The 19,236-nt window shown below is 27.0% G+C and overlaps 3 protein-coding genes across 3 annotated transcripts; 1 reads left to right on the plus strand and 2 right to left on the minus strand.

Moving 5' to 3' along the window:
* Nucleotides 1–1,065: 1,065 nt before the first annotated feature.
* Nucleotides 1,066–9,239, minus strand: LOC112681684 (gephyrin). The gene is made up of 19 exons (XM_025551969.1): nucleotides 8,753–9,239; nucleotides 8,530–8,681; nucleotides 8,191–8,378; nucleotides 7,923–8,115; nucleotides 7,644–7,768; nucleotides 7,114–7,275; nucleotides 6,892–7,053; nucleotides 6,620–6,785; nucleotides 6,467–6,560; nucleotides 6,221–6,396; nucleotides 5,875–6,008; nucleotides 5,627–5,795; nucleotides 5,311–5,495; nucleotides 3,211–3,327; nucleotides 2,640–2,765; nucleotides 2,430–2,573; nucleotides 2,191–2,365; nucleotides 2,002–2,092; nucleotides 1,066–1,413 (listed from the first exon to the last, which is right to left on the minus strand). Exons 1-19 carry the CDS (start codon nucleotides 8,793–8,795, stop codon nucleotides 1,286–1,288), a joined length of 2,730 nt encoding a protein of 909 aa, XP_025407754.1. The 5' UTR covers nucleotides 8,796–9,239; the 3' UTR covers nucleotides 1,066–1,285.
* A 127-nt stretch (nucleotides 9,240–9,366) lies between these two features.
* Nucleotides 9,367–11,813, plus strand: LOC112681698 (fumarylacetoacetate hydrolase domain-containing protein 2). Its single transcript, XM_025551987.1, has 7 exons — nucleotides 9,367–9,807; nucleotides 9,876–9,951; nucleotides 10,011–10,151; nucleotides 10,241–10,400; nucleotides 10,458–10,629; nucleotides 11,455–11,542; nucleotides 11,607–11,813. The coding sequence occupies exons 1-7, from the start codon at nucleotides 9,551–9,553 to the stop codon at nucleotides 11,676–11,678; spliced, it is 966 nt and encodes a 321-aa protein (XP_025407772.1). The 5' UTR covers nucleotides 9,367–9,550; the 3' UTR covers nucleotides 11,679–11,813.
* A 952-nt stretch (nucleotides 11,814–12,765) lies between these two features.
* Nucleotides 12,766–18,980, minus strand: LOC112681336 (armadillo-like helical domain-containing protein 3). The gene is made up of 15 exons (XM_025551605.1): nucleotides 18,726–18,980; nucleotides 17,793–17,886; nucleotides 17,484–17,546; nucleotides 17,283–17,423; nucleotides 17,037–17,178; nucleotides 16,665–16,798; nucleotides 16,457–16,612; nucleotides 15,344–15,510; nucleotides 14,825–15,034; nucleotides 14,541–14,755; nucleotides 14,164–14,396; nucleotides 13,957–14,083; nucleotides 13,372–13,447; nucleotides 13,228–13,306; nucleotides 12,766–13,060 (listed from the first exon to the last, which is right to left on the minus strand). The coding sequence occupies exons 2-15, from the start codon at nucleotides 17,874–17,876 to the stop codon at nucleotides 12,836–12,838; spliced, it is 2,052 nt and encodes a 683-aa protein (XP_025407390.1). The 5' UTR covers nucleotides 17,877–17,886; nucleotides 18,726–18,980; the 3' UTR covers nucleotides 12,766–12,835.
* Nucleotides 18,981–19,236: the final 256 nt, after the last annotated feature.

Here is a 19,236-nt window from a genome sequence, read left to right on the forward strand (position 1 = left end):
AGTTCACTTAGGGTGGTAACCGTGACGGGAGTAAGGGCGTAGGTCGTGTACGGATGCAATGTTGTCGATCTTTGTCCGACCGCGGGGCGCGAAGCCATTGGGCGCGGGGGTTCGGCGTACGTTACCTTTGCGAAATGCCGGCAGAACGTGTGCGGTGCGCGCCGGAACGAAGAGCCGGACGAACGATGGACTGAAGCCGGGGGGGGCGGCGATGATGGCGCGCCGGCTGGGTCGACTTGCGGCGGGTCTGCAATGGCCGCCGCAAAGAACAAAACGAGACGACGACGACGGGAAAGACGCGAGAACGGCGTGACGGAGAGGAAAAAAAAAAAATAAATAAACGCTAACGCTGGGGTGCTCGGTCGACCGTTATCTCGGCGTCAAGCGGCCGTCGGATCGAACGGCCTACGCGACGTCTGTTCCACCGCGGGCCTGCGCGCGCGTGACCGACCGTCGCGAGTCGCGCACGGACAACGTGCTCGTCCCCGCGCGCGCAATCGCTCGCGATGTTCGTTCCATGACATTTCGCCGTGCGTCCCGTGGTGGAGGGGGGGAGGACCGCGTCGATCGACAAACGGCAGCTATTGAGCGTTTGGCCCGTATACCGGCAACAGGTCGTCCCGCGTCCGTCGTCCACGACTCGCGATACGTGACGCCGTTCGAGTTCTCACCGCCGCCGTTGCGCCTACCGTCAACGGAACCCTACTTGCACCGCCGAGTACTGTCCACGATCCTGTCTACACGGTGCCCGGCCGACCGTCAATCGACGTCTACATCCATCGCCGCCGCGTAGCCGTTTCCGGACGACGACGTCGCAGACGGTCGATTGCTTACATCTCACACTACCAGTGAACCGGTATCCCCTCGACGTTCGAACTCTTGTACCGCTTTACAATGAAATTACATCTATTGTCTATTTTTGCCTTTAACTACAGTAACTCAATACCGTTGGCTCCGGACTTGTGGAACTGGGACTTATACGCTATAAAGTTGTTTAGAATATTCATTAATTCCATTAATTTATTGAGATATGCCATTAAACACAAAAGATATATTCACTACAAAATTGAAACTAATGTCAAGCCGTAGGGAGTACACGTCTGTTACACTTGCCCAGTAGAATCGTACCTATTATATACCTATTATGCATAAAATAAAAAAATGTAACAAGTTTTGATCACACAAACATAGGATTTCGAAATTTTTTTTGTTTTATTATTGATATAAAAGCATCTTCTTTAACTACACTAATTTAAGGTTTTTTTTTTTTCTTCAAATGTTTTCGTTAATAATGAATAAAATAAGAATCAGAATTTTCAGTAATGACGACATTTAATTTAGCAGTGGTGTCTATTGTGTTGAAATCTTTTGCCTGGGATGCTTGATTTAGAACAATACAGTTCTCATCTTTTACTGAAAAAAAAAAAAAAAGGTTAATTTTATTATTATTTATAATTCCACGAAATATTTTATTCATTATTATCATTTATAATTGTCAATATTAATACAAAGTGTTTAACGTTAAGTAAATCATCCTATATAGATGTATTTCATTTTTTTAACTACTTTAATTTTAATGAATATATCTAAAATGATATAAGTTTTGTATGAAATTATGAACCTAATTAAATATACTATTTTATACTCTTAATTAAATTGTATATTTCTTGTTATCCAAGAATTTAATCTCCTAAGTTTAAGTACACTATTGAATTATCAGATATAAAAAGTAGTTTATTAATTCAGTTAGTTACTTGAGATAAAATCTAATGATGATTGTATAAAATACATTTTCTCAATTCAACAACGCTTTATAAAAATAACTATTATAACCACTAAATAAAATGTATTGATATGGTAATGTTATTTTCTAAAATATTTATATATTTTAAGAAAATATCTTTCAATTGATAAAAATAAGTGAACAATACATTTTTAGGTTATATATACTTTGTTTTAAAAATGGAATTTTAAGATTATTTAGAAGTAGATATATCTTACATCCAAAACCAGTAACAATTAAATCTCCATCTTTGTAATCCAATTTAGCTCCCATATATCTGTATACTGATATAGGTAAATCAATTGAAGACTGAAAATAATGAACAAATATTGTAATATTTTACCCTATAATTAATGGTTAATATATAAGGTATACATTTAATATAATGTAAACTATATTTTTATTACTTTTGTTATAACTGAAGAAATTTGTTGCTTCTTGCCAACGGAAAAGCGCAAAAATGGCAGTATGAATAGATGTGCATAGTTATATACTAAATTTGAGTCCATGCCTAAATTAAAAAATACATTCCGCTTCTTTTCTAATTCCAATTTTATTATTCCAAATTCAAGTGAAATTATGCTATGAAATAATTGTAATTAAAAATATGAACATATTTATCTAATAATTATAATTTTTTATTTACTTGTGAAAAGTGCTTTTGATACTTAGATGCTTTTCAATATCAAACGATGGACTAAAGTTAAAGTTATCATAATCATAATTTATGATTATTATAATATCACGATGCTCAAATACATTTCTATATAGTTCGAGAAGCTCATTGGAGCTTAAAAAAAATTCAAGTTAGATTTAACATTTTTTTTTTTTTTAAATTAGTTTAATATTTACCAACCTCTTAAAAAAAGAATGACAAATAATTTTCCCTTTAAAGCCATCCTGCTTCAGAATATTCTCTAATATTATGGATATTCCACAAGCCAAATTACTGAAATATGGTAAAATATGAATTGTTGGATATCTAAAAAAAAAAAATATAATAAAATAAATTATATTATATCTATATTATTATAAACTGTGGTACTACTCTTAGTTTTGAACAATTTACTATTAATAAATAATATATTTAATAATAAGTAAATATTTTTAAAAATTGACAAATTTTTGGTTAACTAATTAAAAACTGTGCTTGGCAAAATTATTTGCTATAGTACTGATTTTTAAACATTTTTGGTTTTTAATTTTTTATTTTTTTCATGCATTCAGATTAAAAAAGAATACACTTTATTTTTAATATTCTTACACAATTTTAATTTAGTTTCATCACTTCAATATTTTCTTTTAATTTGTATAATAATATAATAAATACACTGTCTAAAATTTGACTAAAAAAATCTAACTAAAAATCAAATCTAAAGTTTGATTTCAACATTTGGTTGATAGTAAAATATGTAATCTACACTTGCTTGTAAACAGAAACACTTTCGCAACCAACAGATCGCAATAAAGCTATTTCAAAGGGGCCGAGTTGACATTTCTCATCTAGAAGACATTGTCCAACAGAAATATCTGAACCAATAAATCTAAAACATATATAAAATAGATGTTTTCTTAAAATAATAATTAATAAATATTACAATATATTACACATAAATCTTTAAATTGAGGAGAAACAATTACATGGTATATTTTTTATAGAATATTTGAAAAACTGTTTAACTTTTATGTATGTTCCAATAATATTTTACAGTAAACTCAATAATCCTACAGATATAAAACCAGAGGACTATCGGATGAACAAAAACGGATTAATGGAGGTTTAAAAAAAATGCATTTTTACTTTTTTATTTATTATTATTTATTTATAAACTTATTGCAATGCCTTAATTAATTTTATTAAAAAATATAAGTAATACATACATACCATTGATTATAGAATGCAAATTTGTTCTATAATCAATGATACATAGATATTAATTTATTACATTGAATTCATTCTTTTTGTTGGGACAGGTTTAAGAAAATAATCAATTTGTTTTTATTTTTTTGTTTCGAATTTTGCTTTATAAACTTATTCTTGTAGTTATTTAAGCACCAAAATATCACTTGTATCTATTCTGTTTTTTTCTGCTTATGTAATAGGCATAGTAAAGGAATCTATTGTAGTGGAGTGAATTATTGTTTGAACAGCTATTGCTTCTCATCCCTTATCATCATTATTTCTACTATTATCCTTTTCTTCGGCTATCACTTCTTTGATTATTTTGTCATTTGTCAAGAACTGTTTGTTTTCTTCTTCCTCACTGTTGATTATAAGAAATATAATGTCTATTTTTAGTTTGTCTATTGTGTCCATGGGATTTACTATAACCGAAACTTGTAATCGATTTAGCTTACTACTTTTAACATTTTCTTTATTATCTTTTAAGAGCATTCTTCTTTTTGTATAATTTAAATCGTCATAAATTTTAAGATGAACAAACTAGGTATCATTTTTTTTGCTTAAATTTGACCAATTATTTTTAAGGGAAAATATAGCGCATTCAAATTAATTTATTTTAAAGGTTTAATCACAGTCATCCTTAGACAAAATATTGTACAATGGACACTCTTTTTATACTGCATTTTAACTGCCTGAACAACATTTTGATCCAGTAGTATAACATTAGTTGTTATATATATTTTATTCTGTATTTTTTAAATTTTTATTTTTATTTATTGTAAATTAAAATTTTTCAGTACACTGTATTATTACAAGTTTAAAAGTATTATAATCTCAACTAATTATAATTATATAATAATGTCTATAAGTTTATTTTTTATTTGTAATATATTTATAACATCAGTAGTATTGATATTTGATTTTATAATTTACATTGTTAATGGATACTATTAGAATATTCTTAATTTAAATACTGTTGTTAGTAATTGTTGACAGAAGAGAGATAAGGGGGCAAAGAGTATTGGCAATTTTGTGTTCTATGTATGAGTTTAATAAACCAAACTGGGTTATTTATGCTATGTTTTGATTATTGGGATAAATAATTATTATTATTTGATTATTATCCTTTATTATTAAAAGGAAGATATTCGTTTTTTAAAATTTCTAATATTTTTTTGCTTTAAAGATAACCAACAAGTTTACTTCATGAGTACCTCATGCATTTAAACAAGACATAAAAGTTACTTTTTTTTTTTGCTACTTTTTATCCTAGAAAGTTAACACGCCAACGTTAAATGAATAAAAATAAAATATCTAATTGATTCATTCGTATTCAATAAGTTAGTCTCATCATTTACTATAATAAATGTATGGTTATTATAATGAAAAAATAGAAATAAATTACAACTACATCACTTGAGATACAGGATTATCAAACAGCTTCTACTGTATAAAGTGTTAAGTTATTAAAAAATAAAAAATATAAAGTATTTCAAGTTTATTTTGTTATTTTTAAATTAATGGGATTCTAAAACTACATTGTAAGATAAGATATATAACACATAACATTTGAATATTTAAAATATTTATAGTAAAATAATAGTAGCAAATTTTTTATGTTTACCTAATATTTTCATGTAGTTGAGGTTCTTTTAATATATCAATAGTTAACTCAATTGTTTCATCAGGGGATTTAGATATTACAGATGTATCTTCAACTTGTACTACACAATTAGCTCCTGGTGGTATTGGTGCACCAGTACTAATACGTGCACATTTTTTTTCACTTATCTTTTCTTGACAACCGGGCTGTAAAATATTTGTTATTTGAAAAAACTAAAGAAATAGAGTAAGTACAATGTTTAAAAAATAAAAAATAAATTTCATACTCTAATTTAAAAACGTATATATAGAACTAGCAACTATATTCATGTAATTACCTCTGTTCCGGCAACTGATACTTGCACCACTTCAAATATATTATTCTTTTGAGACCAAGAACCATCGCAAACATATTTAATAGCGTATCCATCTTTAATTGAAGCAGGATATGGTGGTAAATTTTCTGAAGAATATACTGGTGCATCTATTACATAACCCATAGCAGAACTAAATAATAAAATAACTATTAATTGAATGTATTTGGATTGTAAATAAAATAAATAGTTTGTTCTGATAGAAAATTTACCTAGTAGGTATGTTTTCACTTTTTAAAATAAATTCATTTTTCTGTGTCATAAAATCTAATGTTTCTTTTAAAGATAGACATACTGTATTGTCTGGTTTACATTTATCTTCAGGTCTTACTCTAAGATTTTTCACCTATGGTTTCCATAATTCACATTGAAAATATTTAATATAATGAATAATATATTATACGAAAAAAAAAAAAAGGGAAAGAAACGATTCACTTATCACTTTCTTTTACTAACATGATGACCAAGATATATTGTATGTTGTATGAACATAAATCTTTTTTTTTTTTTGTAATAATATACTTAGATATATATTGCCATATAGTAGTATAAATTTACCTGTAAATCTCTACTAAATAATAAAGCAGAAACATCGGTATTTTCTATACTCTTAATTAGTATGATATCCATAATTGTTCCTGCTTTAATACTTGTTTGTTTCTTTGAAGAAGGCAAAGTAAGTAAACAGTTGGCGCCTAAAAAACTCAAAAGTCTGCTGCTTTGTTGATTATTAGCTATTATAAATGAAAACAAACTACTTCATAAATTTAAATATAATTAGATGGGTAATAAATATTTTCTTACTCAAACATGATACATAAAATTCTCCATTCTCGTACTTAAATAATGCTCTTTTAAATTCTGGTCTTACATCCAATTCATTAATACAGTGTGTTAACTAAAACATTATATATTTTTATTAATTGTAACATTATTGTAAAATAAATGAGTATTTGCCTTTGCTTTAAAAGAATGAACAATAGATTTTCTTCCGGAAATCAATCTTAAATAAGGTAATAAAAATAAATGAGTACAAACACCAGCAGACACAGGATTACCAGGCAAACAAAAGATACATTTCTTTTTATCTTTATAATTAAGTGTCACAAAGGTAGAAGGCATTCTATAACATAATTTTATAAATGATAATTTTATTATTTAATATATTTTATTATATACCTAATATAGTTTATTATTTTGTTAATAAGACTAAAAATAAGACTTATTACCCAGGTTTCATATTGACTCTACCAAAATGAATGTAACATTTAAAGTGTTCTTGAAGTACAAGTTTAATTAAATCTTTTTCACCCATGGAAACTCCACCACTTGTAACTATAATATCAGCATTGTTAAATGCTTCCTCAAATTGTTTGCAAAGATCGTTCCAACTAAGTTTTTCAATGTAATTAGAACAACATCAAAGTATACATATATTAAAAATGACATACTTATCTCTTATAACACCACCATTAAATACACTTCCCTTATAGTTATCTTGTTCAAGTAACTGCTTTATCATAAGAGAATTTGTATCTCTGATACAATTATGACATGGATTTTTATTATTTTCTAGCTCATCACCGGTAGAATAAATCCAAACAGTTGGGTACCTTATGAATATCATAAATGTAACTAAAGGAACTCATAATGTTCATTTAAAACAAAAAATGTATTTAGAAAATGTTTTACTTTAATTATTTTATATGAAATAAAGAATATTTCAATCAGTTAATTAACAAATGATTTAACAATATCACTTAAGAGATGTCTTATAAGTGCAAGTCGTAATTTATACTAAAATATATCCAGTACATTTGTATGATATTTTCATCTGATTGATTTTAATTTTTAAGGTATAATCTTATTTAATATAAATACTTCAATTTTATTAGTCTTATCAAATGCAAAATTATCAACCAAGAATATATTTGACCGAAAATGAAATACATTGAAAATAATTTTTATTTTATAAACTTACATAATTTTATAATTTTTTGTGTATTGTATAACAGCTTGTTCTTTAATAATTGTTAATGCTGATGCCATGCTAATTTTTGGATATGGCGATTCTCTATGACGACATGCTACTTTCGTAACACATTCCTAAATAATGGTTTAAAGTTATAACTTTTTAACAATACTAAACTGTTAAAATAAATTATTTAAAGAACAACAATGAGGAATCATAAAAAAAGTTGTTATTTAAGAATAAATTAAGAATATAAAAAAGAAAAAAAAAACCATTAATTTTTCATACGGGAACTTTTGATTGTATATCCTTTTTGGAATTAAACTGATCATGAAATTGTTTTGAAATTTCTTTTTCATCTTTTATTAATGTAACTGCATGTGGTATAGCAGAAGCGACAACAAGTAAACACTCTTTAGCTGCTTTCACGCTCCCTGGTAAATTTATGATCAAAGTTTTCTTATATATTCCAGATATAGCTCTACAATTTTAAACAAATAATTTTTGTTTGATGAATACTTATTTTTTTTCCCCTTGATAATTGATATACTAATACCTAGATAACATTGCCATTGGGGTGATTTTTAAACTTTCATTCATTATTGCTTGACTTATACCAGGTGTCAGTTTTTGAACAATTCCAAGAGTTGCTTCAGGAGTAACATCCCTAGGACTGAAACCTGTTCCACCAGTACTCAGCAAGACATCAACTTTTCTTTCAGAACACCATTCAATCATTTTCTCCTTTAAAATGAATTTATGTTGACAAAATACATTAATAATTTACCAAGCACACATCATCAGCCGCGTTTGAACATTAAGGAACACCAAAAACATACATATAAATTGAGAACAAAGTGAATTATTATTGTTTCTCATAGACATAGGGCAGTACCTGGATTTTTTCCAAGTCATCTGTAACACAATCGTATTCAACTACTGTGGCCGATTCAATGACGTTAAAACGGTTGATGAGTTCCTTCAATTCGTGACCACTGGAGTCAAACGTTTCAGTGTCAGAATTCGATGGTGTTCGAGTGTCACTAACTGAAAACGAATGGTATTATGGCTCGAAACCGTCAAAACGTATTACTGTGCTCATCGAGACAACATCTTACCCGTCAACACTCCCACTTTAATCGTTTTGTGTTTCGGATTCATAATTATCGCGTGGAACACAATACAATATTGTCGGATGGACGAGAGTCTAAACGAAAAGAAAGTCGACGGAAAACAAAATAAAAACTTGACCTAAAACCGTATCAAGTGTACACGGAAGATTCCGTAAGGACAGCGATAAGTAGTTAATGCAGTCGGGGTCGAATTGTTTGTGTAAATTCTGAAAAACCATTAGCTACCCACGGCCGGGCCAACTAACCAGTTCGTTCGAGAGCGGACACGTCGTCTACTGTAAGTGCGGCGCAGCTTTACGCCGTACACTAGTAAATCGGCCATTATTATGCCGTGTCCGGTTATGTTATTACGTAACAACGTAACATTATCTGTACCGACGTAACATTATCTACAACGACGTGCTTGAACGCCGATTGTTCTCGTGGACGGGACGGAGAAAGCCGTTCAAGTGCAATTTCGGTGTCCCGATCGATGTCGGCGAACACGGCGGTTCCCGCCACCTCGACGCGCTCGATAACCGGCGGCAATTATATCTACCCGTGATAACGGCACGTTATCGGTGAACGGGCGCCGCCGATTGATACGGAACATGACGAGTAAACGAAAAACGATAGGCACGAATCGACGACGTCTTCGATTGCCGTATGGTTTTTCGCTTCGGACGTAACAACTCGGCTAACGATTGTTCTCCGCGTCTTGCAGCAACAACTGCACAAGTACACCAAACGCGTTCGATTCAGTCGTTGCGAGATTGGGTGCAATTAAATTATTTGCAATAAGACATGCTTTACAGACGTGTTACGTACTCGTGGCTGAAAAACGCTTTTGGGGCGCGCTCTGATTTACCTGTCAGAAGTTTAAGCTGTACTGGTAGTCAAGCGATGAGATTTGTTCAGTACAAAGACGACAAAGGTCGAGGTTTGGGAATCCAGGCGGACGATGGTAAATGCATAGTAAGCCTTAGCGGTGCTGATCGAAATATTCCCATCGATATGGTGTCATTTTTACAAAGTGAATACTCCATTGAAAGACTTGAAAAGTAATATTTAGCTGACTTATAATCATTTTTTTGGAAATTAAAATAACACTAATATTATTTATCTATAGGATAGCAAACGAAAAAAAAATTGTCTTACAATCGGATCAAGTTGAATTATTACCATGCATAACTAAACCTGATAAAGTAATAATCAATTATCTATTACAATGTTTAAATATTACTTTTTACGATATAACCTGTAGGTAATATGTGTTGGATTAAATTATAAAGGACATTGTGATGAACAAAAAAAACCATATCCCATAGAACCGTTTTTTTTCTCAAAATTTGCTAGTACAATTATTGGTCCATTTGACCCAGTAAGACATTCACCAAAATCAAAAGTAAATACCTTTACCATATATTCCACTATATTAAATCCACATCCATTGTTATGAACAATTTTAATATTTTTAATAATGTAATATTTTAGGCATTAGATTGGGAAGTAGAAATGGCTGTAGTTATTGGAAAAAAATGTAAAAATGTAGATGTCAATGATGCCTATAATTATGTATTCGGTTATACTATCGCTCAAGATATATCAGCAAGAGATTGGCAAAAAACAAGAAATAATGGGCAATGGTTAATTGGTATATTTCTATTTTTATGTCAATTATTTATAAAATTTAATAAACTTCACTTCATAGCAAAGAGTATGGATACATTTTGCCCTTTGGGATCAGTTTTGGTGCACAAAAATGAGATTCCTGATCCTCATAAATTACAAATTAAGTGTTCTATTAATGGTGTTCTCAAACAAAATGGTTCGACTGAAGAACTTATTCATAAAGTTGATAAACTTGTTTCATTTTTGTCAAAGTAAGTTTTAAAGTCACATATTTTGTATTGAAATTCAGTTTTTAAAATTGTATTATATTTGATCACACGTTTCAGGTTATCATAAATCTCTTTTATTTAAATATTTTTTAGTTATTAATGAGTTACAACTGTATTGAACTAAATATATAATCAAACAATCATAGTTTTATTTGAATATAAAAAATATTAATCTACAGTAAAACTATATTATCTGATAAATATTTGAAGAAAAATAAACAAAAATGATGTTTAGTTTTTTCCTCTTTTTCAGATTTTTTTTTTTCATTGTGTCTTTGTAAAAATTTAAATAGAAACTCGTTTTAAAATATGAGTTTGTTTTAATTAAGATTTTTAAAAAGTAAACTTATAGATCATAAAATATAATATAATTGATATAATTGAAAAATTAAGAATAAGTTGTAACGCAGATAATAATATATAATTTGTAATATTTGAACTAAGATAACATTTAATTAATTTATAACTAAATAATATGACTTTTGATCTGTTAAAAATATATATTTACAAAAGTACTTTGTGCCTGAGTGACAAATTATGTATTTGTATGTGACTTGGGTTATGTTGGAAAGAAATACCTATCTAACATTGGTATTTGGTTTTATTCTATTGAATAGGATTTTTCCATGGATTCTGTATCAATTATCATAATTTATATATTATATTTATAATTATATAATTATAAATTAATCATTAAAAATATTTAAATATTTTTAACATGATTACTTTGTATAGTGTTTTAGTTGATTTCAGATTAAATTAATTTGAAAATTCAATTTTTAATACAAATTTTATATTTAATTTAAGCTTGATTACATTACTGCCTGGAGATATAATTCTGACTGGAACACCTAGTGGAGTAGGTGTGTTTCGAGAACCGAAAGAATTCTTAAAAGTATGAATTAATATTAAGTTAATATTGTATTCATAAAATTAATTTTGTTTAAATACATTTTCAGGTGGGAGATACAATAGAAAGTGAATTATCTTGTGTTGGTAAGATGATAAATCCAGTTGTAGCGGATGATTAATGTATGTAACATATTTGTTATATTTTTTTGAATGTTTATCATTTTTTAATTTTTATTATAGATATTCTTATTATGTCACATTTTGAATGTACCAAACTATATTTGTTTAATAAAATTATAAAATATTGTAAGAAATTGGATTCAACTGTTGTTCCTATGTTTTGATAGTTCTATTATTTGTACAAACTGACATGATAAATTTTAATATTTTAAACAATTTTGTACCATAGTTTGAATAGGAAACAGGTCAAATCATCATTATAGTTTTAAAAGATGGGTGATAAAATACATAGATTTATTCATTTTTGTCAGAAAAATTACCTTTTCAGTTTTAATTTCTAAAAATATTGTTTTCATCAGACGTTAATACTATTATAAAAATTATTTTAAATTAATTAATTTTTGTATTCATGTTACTAAGGTACCAAAAATATCAAAACAACAGTTTTTTTTTTTTTGGCAATGCTTTAATAGAACTATTAAAGAATTATGACTTTTAACTTCTGTGGTCTGATCATTGTGCAAAAAACAACATAAAAATTAGGCCGGTAGTTTTTCAGTCCATATAAAAGACAAGTAATAAAGATGAACAAACATTTTGCTAAACAACTAAAAAAAATAATAATTGGAACAGTTTCAATAATTTATTTAGCGTTTAATAACGTTTATAGTTTAACATTTTAAGTTTAATATTTTTCTCCATATCTTTTTTAATGATTGATGTAAATGTTAATTGAAATGTTATCTAATAATTAAATTTAAGAGATCACAATAATAATTGTTATTTTTAATTTGAACATATTATTTATAATAAATATTTTAGATGTAAATAAGAAGGAAAGCAATATTCAATTGGCACAAATTTTCATAATACTAATTAAAAATGAAAAAGTAATAATTAAAAAAGTAGTAATAAATAACATAATAGATAGAATCAATAAAATATATTTATAAACATATATAATAATAATTCACACAACACAAGACTTAAAGTAGTTGAAGACATTTTTAAACTAAAATATATTTTTTAATTCGTTATATTCTTTTTTAATTATATAATATAATTTAAAAATATTTCAAAGCATTATATTTGATCGAGTATAAATAAATAGGTTTTAAATACAATTTTAATACTGTTTAAGCTTACATTAATATATTTATGGGGGATTACTGTAAAGTGAAAAATTTTGTAGTATCTGTTGAAGATCTGTATTGGAATGTTTTAAAGACTGCCGAGTGTCTTTGACAACTTTGCTGACCATAAGTTTGATGAGTGATGAACTCGACGAATCTTGGTTGGTTTTGTTTGGCTCAAAACTTCCCAAACAGTCAAGTAGTTTCAGTGTGAGTGTATCATAATTGTTTCTGACTACTTCCAGTATCTAACATACAATTTAGAAATTAGTTAACGAGTAAAAGAAAAAATACAATAATAGACAGAAATTATTATTAAAAACATACATATATTGTAATATAATTTAAATAAAATATGCAAAAAATACTATATTTTTAGTTGAATTAAAATATGTTTAAATTAAACTCTACTTACATCTTCACCAACAGGTGTAGTCACTGAATTTTTTTCTAACCAGTTATCTATTTTCGGTACATAATGATTGATTATAGCCCTGTCAGTTTTAAAATATTAGTTTTATTACCTAATTTATATTTGAAAATTTAAATCATTTTATACCTGATATTTATCAAACAGTTGGATAACTTTGTGGCCGATAACTTATGCTCACTGATAGCTGATGAGTTTCTTGATGCTAAAATTTAATATAAAAATTATAACAATAATAATATTAATAATTGTCAATGAAAAATAAATACTATAAAACTATTGTATACATGTTTATACAATTTCAATAAAGAATTTATAAGAATCAGCCATGTTTAAAAACATAAATTTTAAGATGTTCCTATTTATTTTATAGAAAAAAAAAATTATATTGAATATATATTGAATTATATTGAATATAATATAAATTATACATTATAAAAAGTATATGTATGACCATTAAGTAAACTTAATGTGTAGTATTTTACGAGTTACAAGGAATAAAAAGTAATACAATGTTATACTAAAAAAGCAAAAAAGTTTTATAAATTAAGTCGTTTATATAGAAGTGGCAGGTACTAATTTTAGTTTAGAAGTCTAATTATGTTGAAGCTGTCACATAGTATTATAATGAAATATAAAAAAATATTTGGTAATGATGTACCGTCCAAAAAAATTATTTTGTATATAATGAAATAAAATTATTTGCGTTCTTACATAGGACATATATATTGTCAAACACTGTATGCATTCTAATTATTTCATAATATAATTCATCATAACTGCTTGGTGATGGCAGTAGCATATCACCATAAGTAATAAACAAATTAAATATGTTTACAATCTGTAAAAATAAAAAATAATAATTATATTTCCTTTATTGTAAAATAATTTTTTTTTTTTTTTTTTAATTTTGTACCAAACCTGTATTCCTAAATCATATATATTCATATCTTGAGAAAGTTGATGTTCATATGTCATAAGAAACTTCAACAATGTAATTAAAGAACTCCATAAATCTTTCCAATTATAACATAAGCGTACACTATTTCGTTTTTGATAACATATTATACGGTGAATTATGCTTATACATTTCATGTATTGATCAAGTGGTAATTTTTTCATCATGTGCCCTAGCATGAACTCGATCATCAAATCTATAACACAGAAGTATATTAATGATCAGTTATAATGTCATATATTGAAATCACATTGTTGTATTATAACATAGTATAACATTAATAAAGTAGCCACTATTTTATTTATGAATTATTTCTAATGTACACATAGTGTAATAATACCTAATAGAGCAGCTGCTAAAGGTTTTGGTGTCTTGTCTGGAACAAACATATAGCGTCTAGTAGGCAAACGATATAAATCTACTTTAAATTGTAAATTCATATCATGCATTAATGAATTGGCAAATTGATCATCAGTGATACTTGACAATATCACAAAACATAGCATCGAGTTGTTAGCATTGCCTTCATTCTTTATGTCTTGCATAACAATTGAACTGAAAATAAGATATTGAAAATATTGAAACTGTACGAAAAAAAAAAAATTCAACTATAGTTTATTTTACCAGTATTGAAAAAATGTGACTAGAAGATTGGAAAATTGACTATCTGTTGGTGATTTGAGATCAATATTGGTTGAAATTGATTGTGTTTGTTGCATAACACTGGGATGTGACTCGTAGTTATTAGATTTATGGCAATGGGTTAAAGTAGTCATAAAATTCCGATTATAATGCACAGCTTCATATAATGCAATTAATATTCCACTCATAGATCTGAAGAGAAAATTCAATTAATTATTATTTTACTGTACGATAAAATTAAACAAAAATATAATACTAGTTATAAAATAATTTTAATTAAATATATATATTAATATATTATAAATTATGAAAACCAAAAGATTGAATATTATGTATGTTTTAAACTCATTACCTAATCTTAAAATTATTCCTCATAATTTAAAATTATTAAAAAAATAATTAACATGTATTAAAATATTATTATTAAAATTGGTTTTATCATATATAATTTACAACACTTATCTTTATTAAAAATAAATGGTAGATTATTTGGTGAAATACCTGATTTCTCGAGGTACTTCAATATTATGTTCTTCAGTAGTCTCTGGTACAAATAACATATTACTAACCACAGTAGTAAATGTATTAAACCATGTATTATTTGAATATTGGGCTATTTCTTCAGAACGATATTGTTGACAAATTTCCTCCAATGACCATCTTATTATCTTTTAATTATAAACATATTTAAATTTAATGCATCATAGTTTCAGTAAACAATCGAAGCTTAAAAATGGTAGTAGCTGCTTATTAGTTGTTACTTTACGTTTCAATTTTGTATATATAAACTATTTTATAATGTCAAAATTTTATTAAATTTATTAAAAAAAGAAAAGAGTGTTAATATTTTAAAAACGATTTTATATTAAATAATGGATGCTAAAAATTAAGAATGAACACAGGAGAAAAACATTAGTATAGTTCAATATATTATTTATAATTTATAAATGTATAACTTTTTTTTATATTATAGCTTCTATGACTCTTCTATTAATTATAATTATAATCCTTAACATGGCCAATGAATATGGATAACTTATGTAAGAAATAATTTTATATTAATTTTCTACCTGAAAAATAACAGATCTACAAACATTTATAATGATTAAGAATCAAGTATAACTTAGAAAAAATAGAGACATATTTTAAAATGTAATTGGAAAAAAATTAATTGTAATTGGACGAAACTCTATAATTGGTTAAGATAGAGAAATGAGTAAATAATATCGCTGTATTGGTGTTTTAAAAATGAAACTAATGTATCATTCATTGCTATCAAAAAAATGATTCTGAGTTAGAAGTTAGATTAGTTTAAACAGGATCACTTAAAATTTCAAATTATGGTTAATATAGTAGAGAATCAAATTTCTAAATAAGGTATGTTAAACTTTTAATGTTCTTACTTAAGCAAATAAAAAAAGCAATTTAACTTTAGAAAATCTAAGGTTGCAAGGGCCTATTATTAACACAAATTTTGGTAAAATATTTTGAAATTATGTAATGTCTTAATTTACTGTAGGCAGTATTTTTTTTTAAAAAAAACTTCTATTCTGTAATTTAAAAATATGAAAATTAAATTAAGTATTCAAGTACTTAGGTAAAGATTATAATTACCTGACTATAACCATTTAATGTTTCTTCTTTGTCTAATAGAGATAATTTGACAACATATGGATTTGTCTTTTTCGCAGTTTCAACATTCATTAATAATGTCAACAGTAATATGGAGTCATAGCCATGGTATGTTTGGTATATGTTGTTTGAAAGTACCTACAAAAATTTGATATTAGAAACTCATATTACTAATAATATTCTTTTGTACTTCTGTCAAAGGTTCAAAAACACTATTTGTCATTAAATGACATAGAGCTGAGTTTTCATTGAGGTTGTCAGTTCCACTTACTAACGTCAGTAAAAATTGTAGACATAAATCTTTGATTATAGCACATTCTGGTTCTAACATAAAAAAAAAAAATAACCATTGTTATTAAAAAAAAAAAAAAAAAAAAAAAAGTAACAAGGCAAAATAAAAAATAAAATATGAATATTAGATAAAATTTAATTAGAAATTAATTAATTATCATTTATTTTCTAACATACATTAAGAAAAAAAAAATAATAATAATATTATTAACTATAACGAAAGTAGTACGATTTGTATGAACTAAAAAAATAAAAAGAGTTTTTAAATTACCACGTAACATTGAATTGCATTTTCCCAGTAAATTTTCAAAAACAATTTCTGAGTCTTTTGGTACCACCAAAACTGACATAAATTCAAATGTTGGATCAATTCTGAACTTTTTATACAAACTACTCACTAAACATGTCAATGTCTGAAAATAAAATAAATTATTGAAATTAATACATATTTTTTTTTATGTAATCATCTATTATGGTAAAATTTAAAAAAAATGTAATTTTAAGTTATAAAAATTACCTTTAATGAAAAAATTATACGCAGTTGATGTTTGCAATCAAATGTTTCAATACATTTGATAAATAGTAATCTAATATTGTCTTGGAGTAAAACCAATTGTTCTGCTGTTAATTTTTCTATTTCGGACTCAATATATGATACCTATAATGTAATAAAGTAAATAAGCTAAAATTTTTAACTGAAGTAAATTAGATCTCATACTTTAGGTTTTAATAGAAAAAATTCATCCCAAAAATTTTCATTATCTTTTGACAAATCTTCTCCCTGAATAATAAAAATGTATAAGACAAAAAGGAAACAATTAAATAAATTTAAAATTTAAAAATATTTGACATTATTTAAATATTTTAAAACGGAGTTAATGGTAGATGATTCATAAATTTACTTAAAAGTATTAAATTTAAAATATAATTATAATAAAGAATAATATTTAAAAAAAATTGATGATGATTACAATAGTACTAGGTATATGATAAAAGTTATATAGATAATACTAAACGCATAACTTACTTTAAAAAATGATTCATAAATCTGTACAACTTTTTCTTTAAGCTGTGGCTTGGATCCAGATGTACTTCGTTTTCGAAATGCCATTGTTTAAAAACTAAAAATTAAATCAAGGTTTAACTGAATTCAAAATTGGAAAAACTAATTATAATATAAAATACTACTTATGTTTTATGAACTAAATAAACTTTAATTATAAAAATCTATACGTTTCATGGATTGTATAATTTTTAAAAAAAAAAATTTGAAAACCTGCTAATGTTTATAAAATATAGTTGTAGGTCTTAATATATTTTATTAATGAATGATAAACAAGTCAAGTTCAAAATATAAACATTTTAATCTAAGTGTATAATTATTTGACTGAATAGTTTTAAGACATTTATTTATAAAAATTATACACCTAAATTAACAAAATTTGAGTATATTTATCAATTAGAAGGAAAATAATAAATTAGGCATAGCACTTGGAAAATTATTAGACTTGATAAAAAAACTTATTATTATATGGATATAATAATTGATAAGGACACGAAAACAGGCCTCAAACGCATACATATTAAGAAATAATAAGGATTGAAAATATCTGAATTGAATGAGTACAACCATGAAAGAAACAATCATAATAATAGAAAATGAGAAAGTACATAGAAACAAATATCTATGTATGAACTATTCAACAGTACACAGATTAAAGTTACACATTTGGTGATCGAACAGTACAGTTAAAAATTAGTTTAGTTTTAAAACAGCTCTTTTGTTTACTGTTTGAATGATTTCATAAGTAAAAAGATATCTTCTAAAACATTTATGAAATTAACACTACGAACAGGTGTAAAAATCGAAAAACAGCAATGGAACATTAATGTTCCTGGAGCTAAGTTTTCGATGTCAAACGACTCGACACGGCGATTCAAAAGCAACAATATTGATTACCTTGGACTAAGACGAGTGTAATACTAATGTACGGTCGACAACATTTTAGTTTATTGTTATTACTGTTGGACGTTTGGGCAGAACGAATAAATCGCGAAACTGAGACGTTAGACGATGTACACGCGAACAACACCAACTTTATATTGCAATTTATTGCCGAGGCAGCGAATTAATGTTCCAGTTTCTAACCAAAGGGAACAGAAGTTGGTGTTCGACTGTCGCGCACCACAGATACCAGACAGATTATTTTTATGTGAAGTCACGAGAAAAATGATAACGGTTATCGTTGATAAATGATAACGACCGCCGCCGTTCACTATTGAATTCGATTTATTACGCGAATATACTATCATTATTGGTACTACAATGCGACGGCACTCTTTAACATGGCTGTTCGATTGATTTTGGAAGCGGTCATAGGCGGAAATCTGGTGGGGGACTTGAGGGAACTAAGCCCCCCCCCAGAAATGTAAATTACAGGTTTTAGCTTCCTAGCCCTAAAAATTATAAA

This window comes from Sipha flava, unplaced genomic scaffold, assembly GCF_003268045.1.
Source record: "Sipha flava isolate LNK unplaced genomic scaffold, YSA_version1 102_pilon_pilon, whole genome shotgun sequence".
Classification (NCBI taxonomy): domain Eukaryota; kingdom Metazoa; phylum Arthropoda; class Insecta; order Hemiptera; family Aphididae; genus Sipha; species Sipha flava.

Coding starts and splice junctions, on each gene's coding strand:
- LOC112681684 (XM_025551969.1), bottom strand. CDS start 8,795: ATGAATCCGAAACACAAAACGATTAAAGTGGGAGTGTTGACGG. Junction 3,328..5,310: donor CAACTACATGAAAATATTAG/GTAAACATAAAA, acceptor TATATGTTTTAG/ATTTATTGGTTCAGATATTT. Junction 1,414..2,001: donor AATTGTTACTGGTTTTGGAT/GTAAGATATATC, acceptor TTTTTTTTTCAG/TAAAAGATGAGAACTGTATT.
- LOC112681698 (XM_025551987.1), top strand. CDS start 9,551: ATGCTTTACAGACGTGTTACGTACTCGTGGCTGAAAAACGCTTTTGGG. Junction 10,401..10,457: donor TAATGGGCAATGGTTAATTG/GTATATTTCTAT, acceptor TTCACTTCATAG/CAAAGAGTATGGATACATTT. Junction 11,543..11,606: donor AACCGAAAGAATTCTTAAAA/GTATGAATTAAT, acceptor ATACATTTTCAG/GTGGGAGATACAATAGAAAG.
- LOC112681336 (XM_025551605.1), bottom strand. CDS start 17,876: ATGGCATTTCGAAAACGAAGTACATCTGGATCCAAGCCACAGCTTAAA. Junction 17,547..17,792: donor TTTATGAATCATTTTTTAAA/GTAAGTTATGCG, acceptor TTTATTATTCAG/GGAGAAGATTTGTCAAAAGA. Junction 15,511..16,456: donor CATTAAATGGTTATAGTCAG/GTAATTATAATC, acceptor TATAATTAAAAG/ATAATAAGATGGTCATTGGA.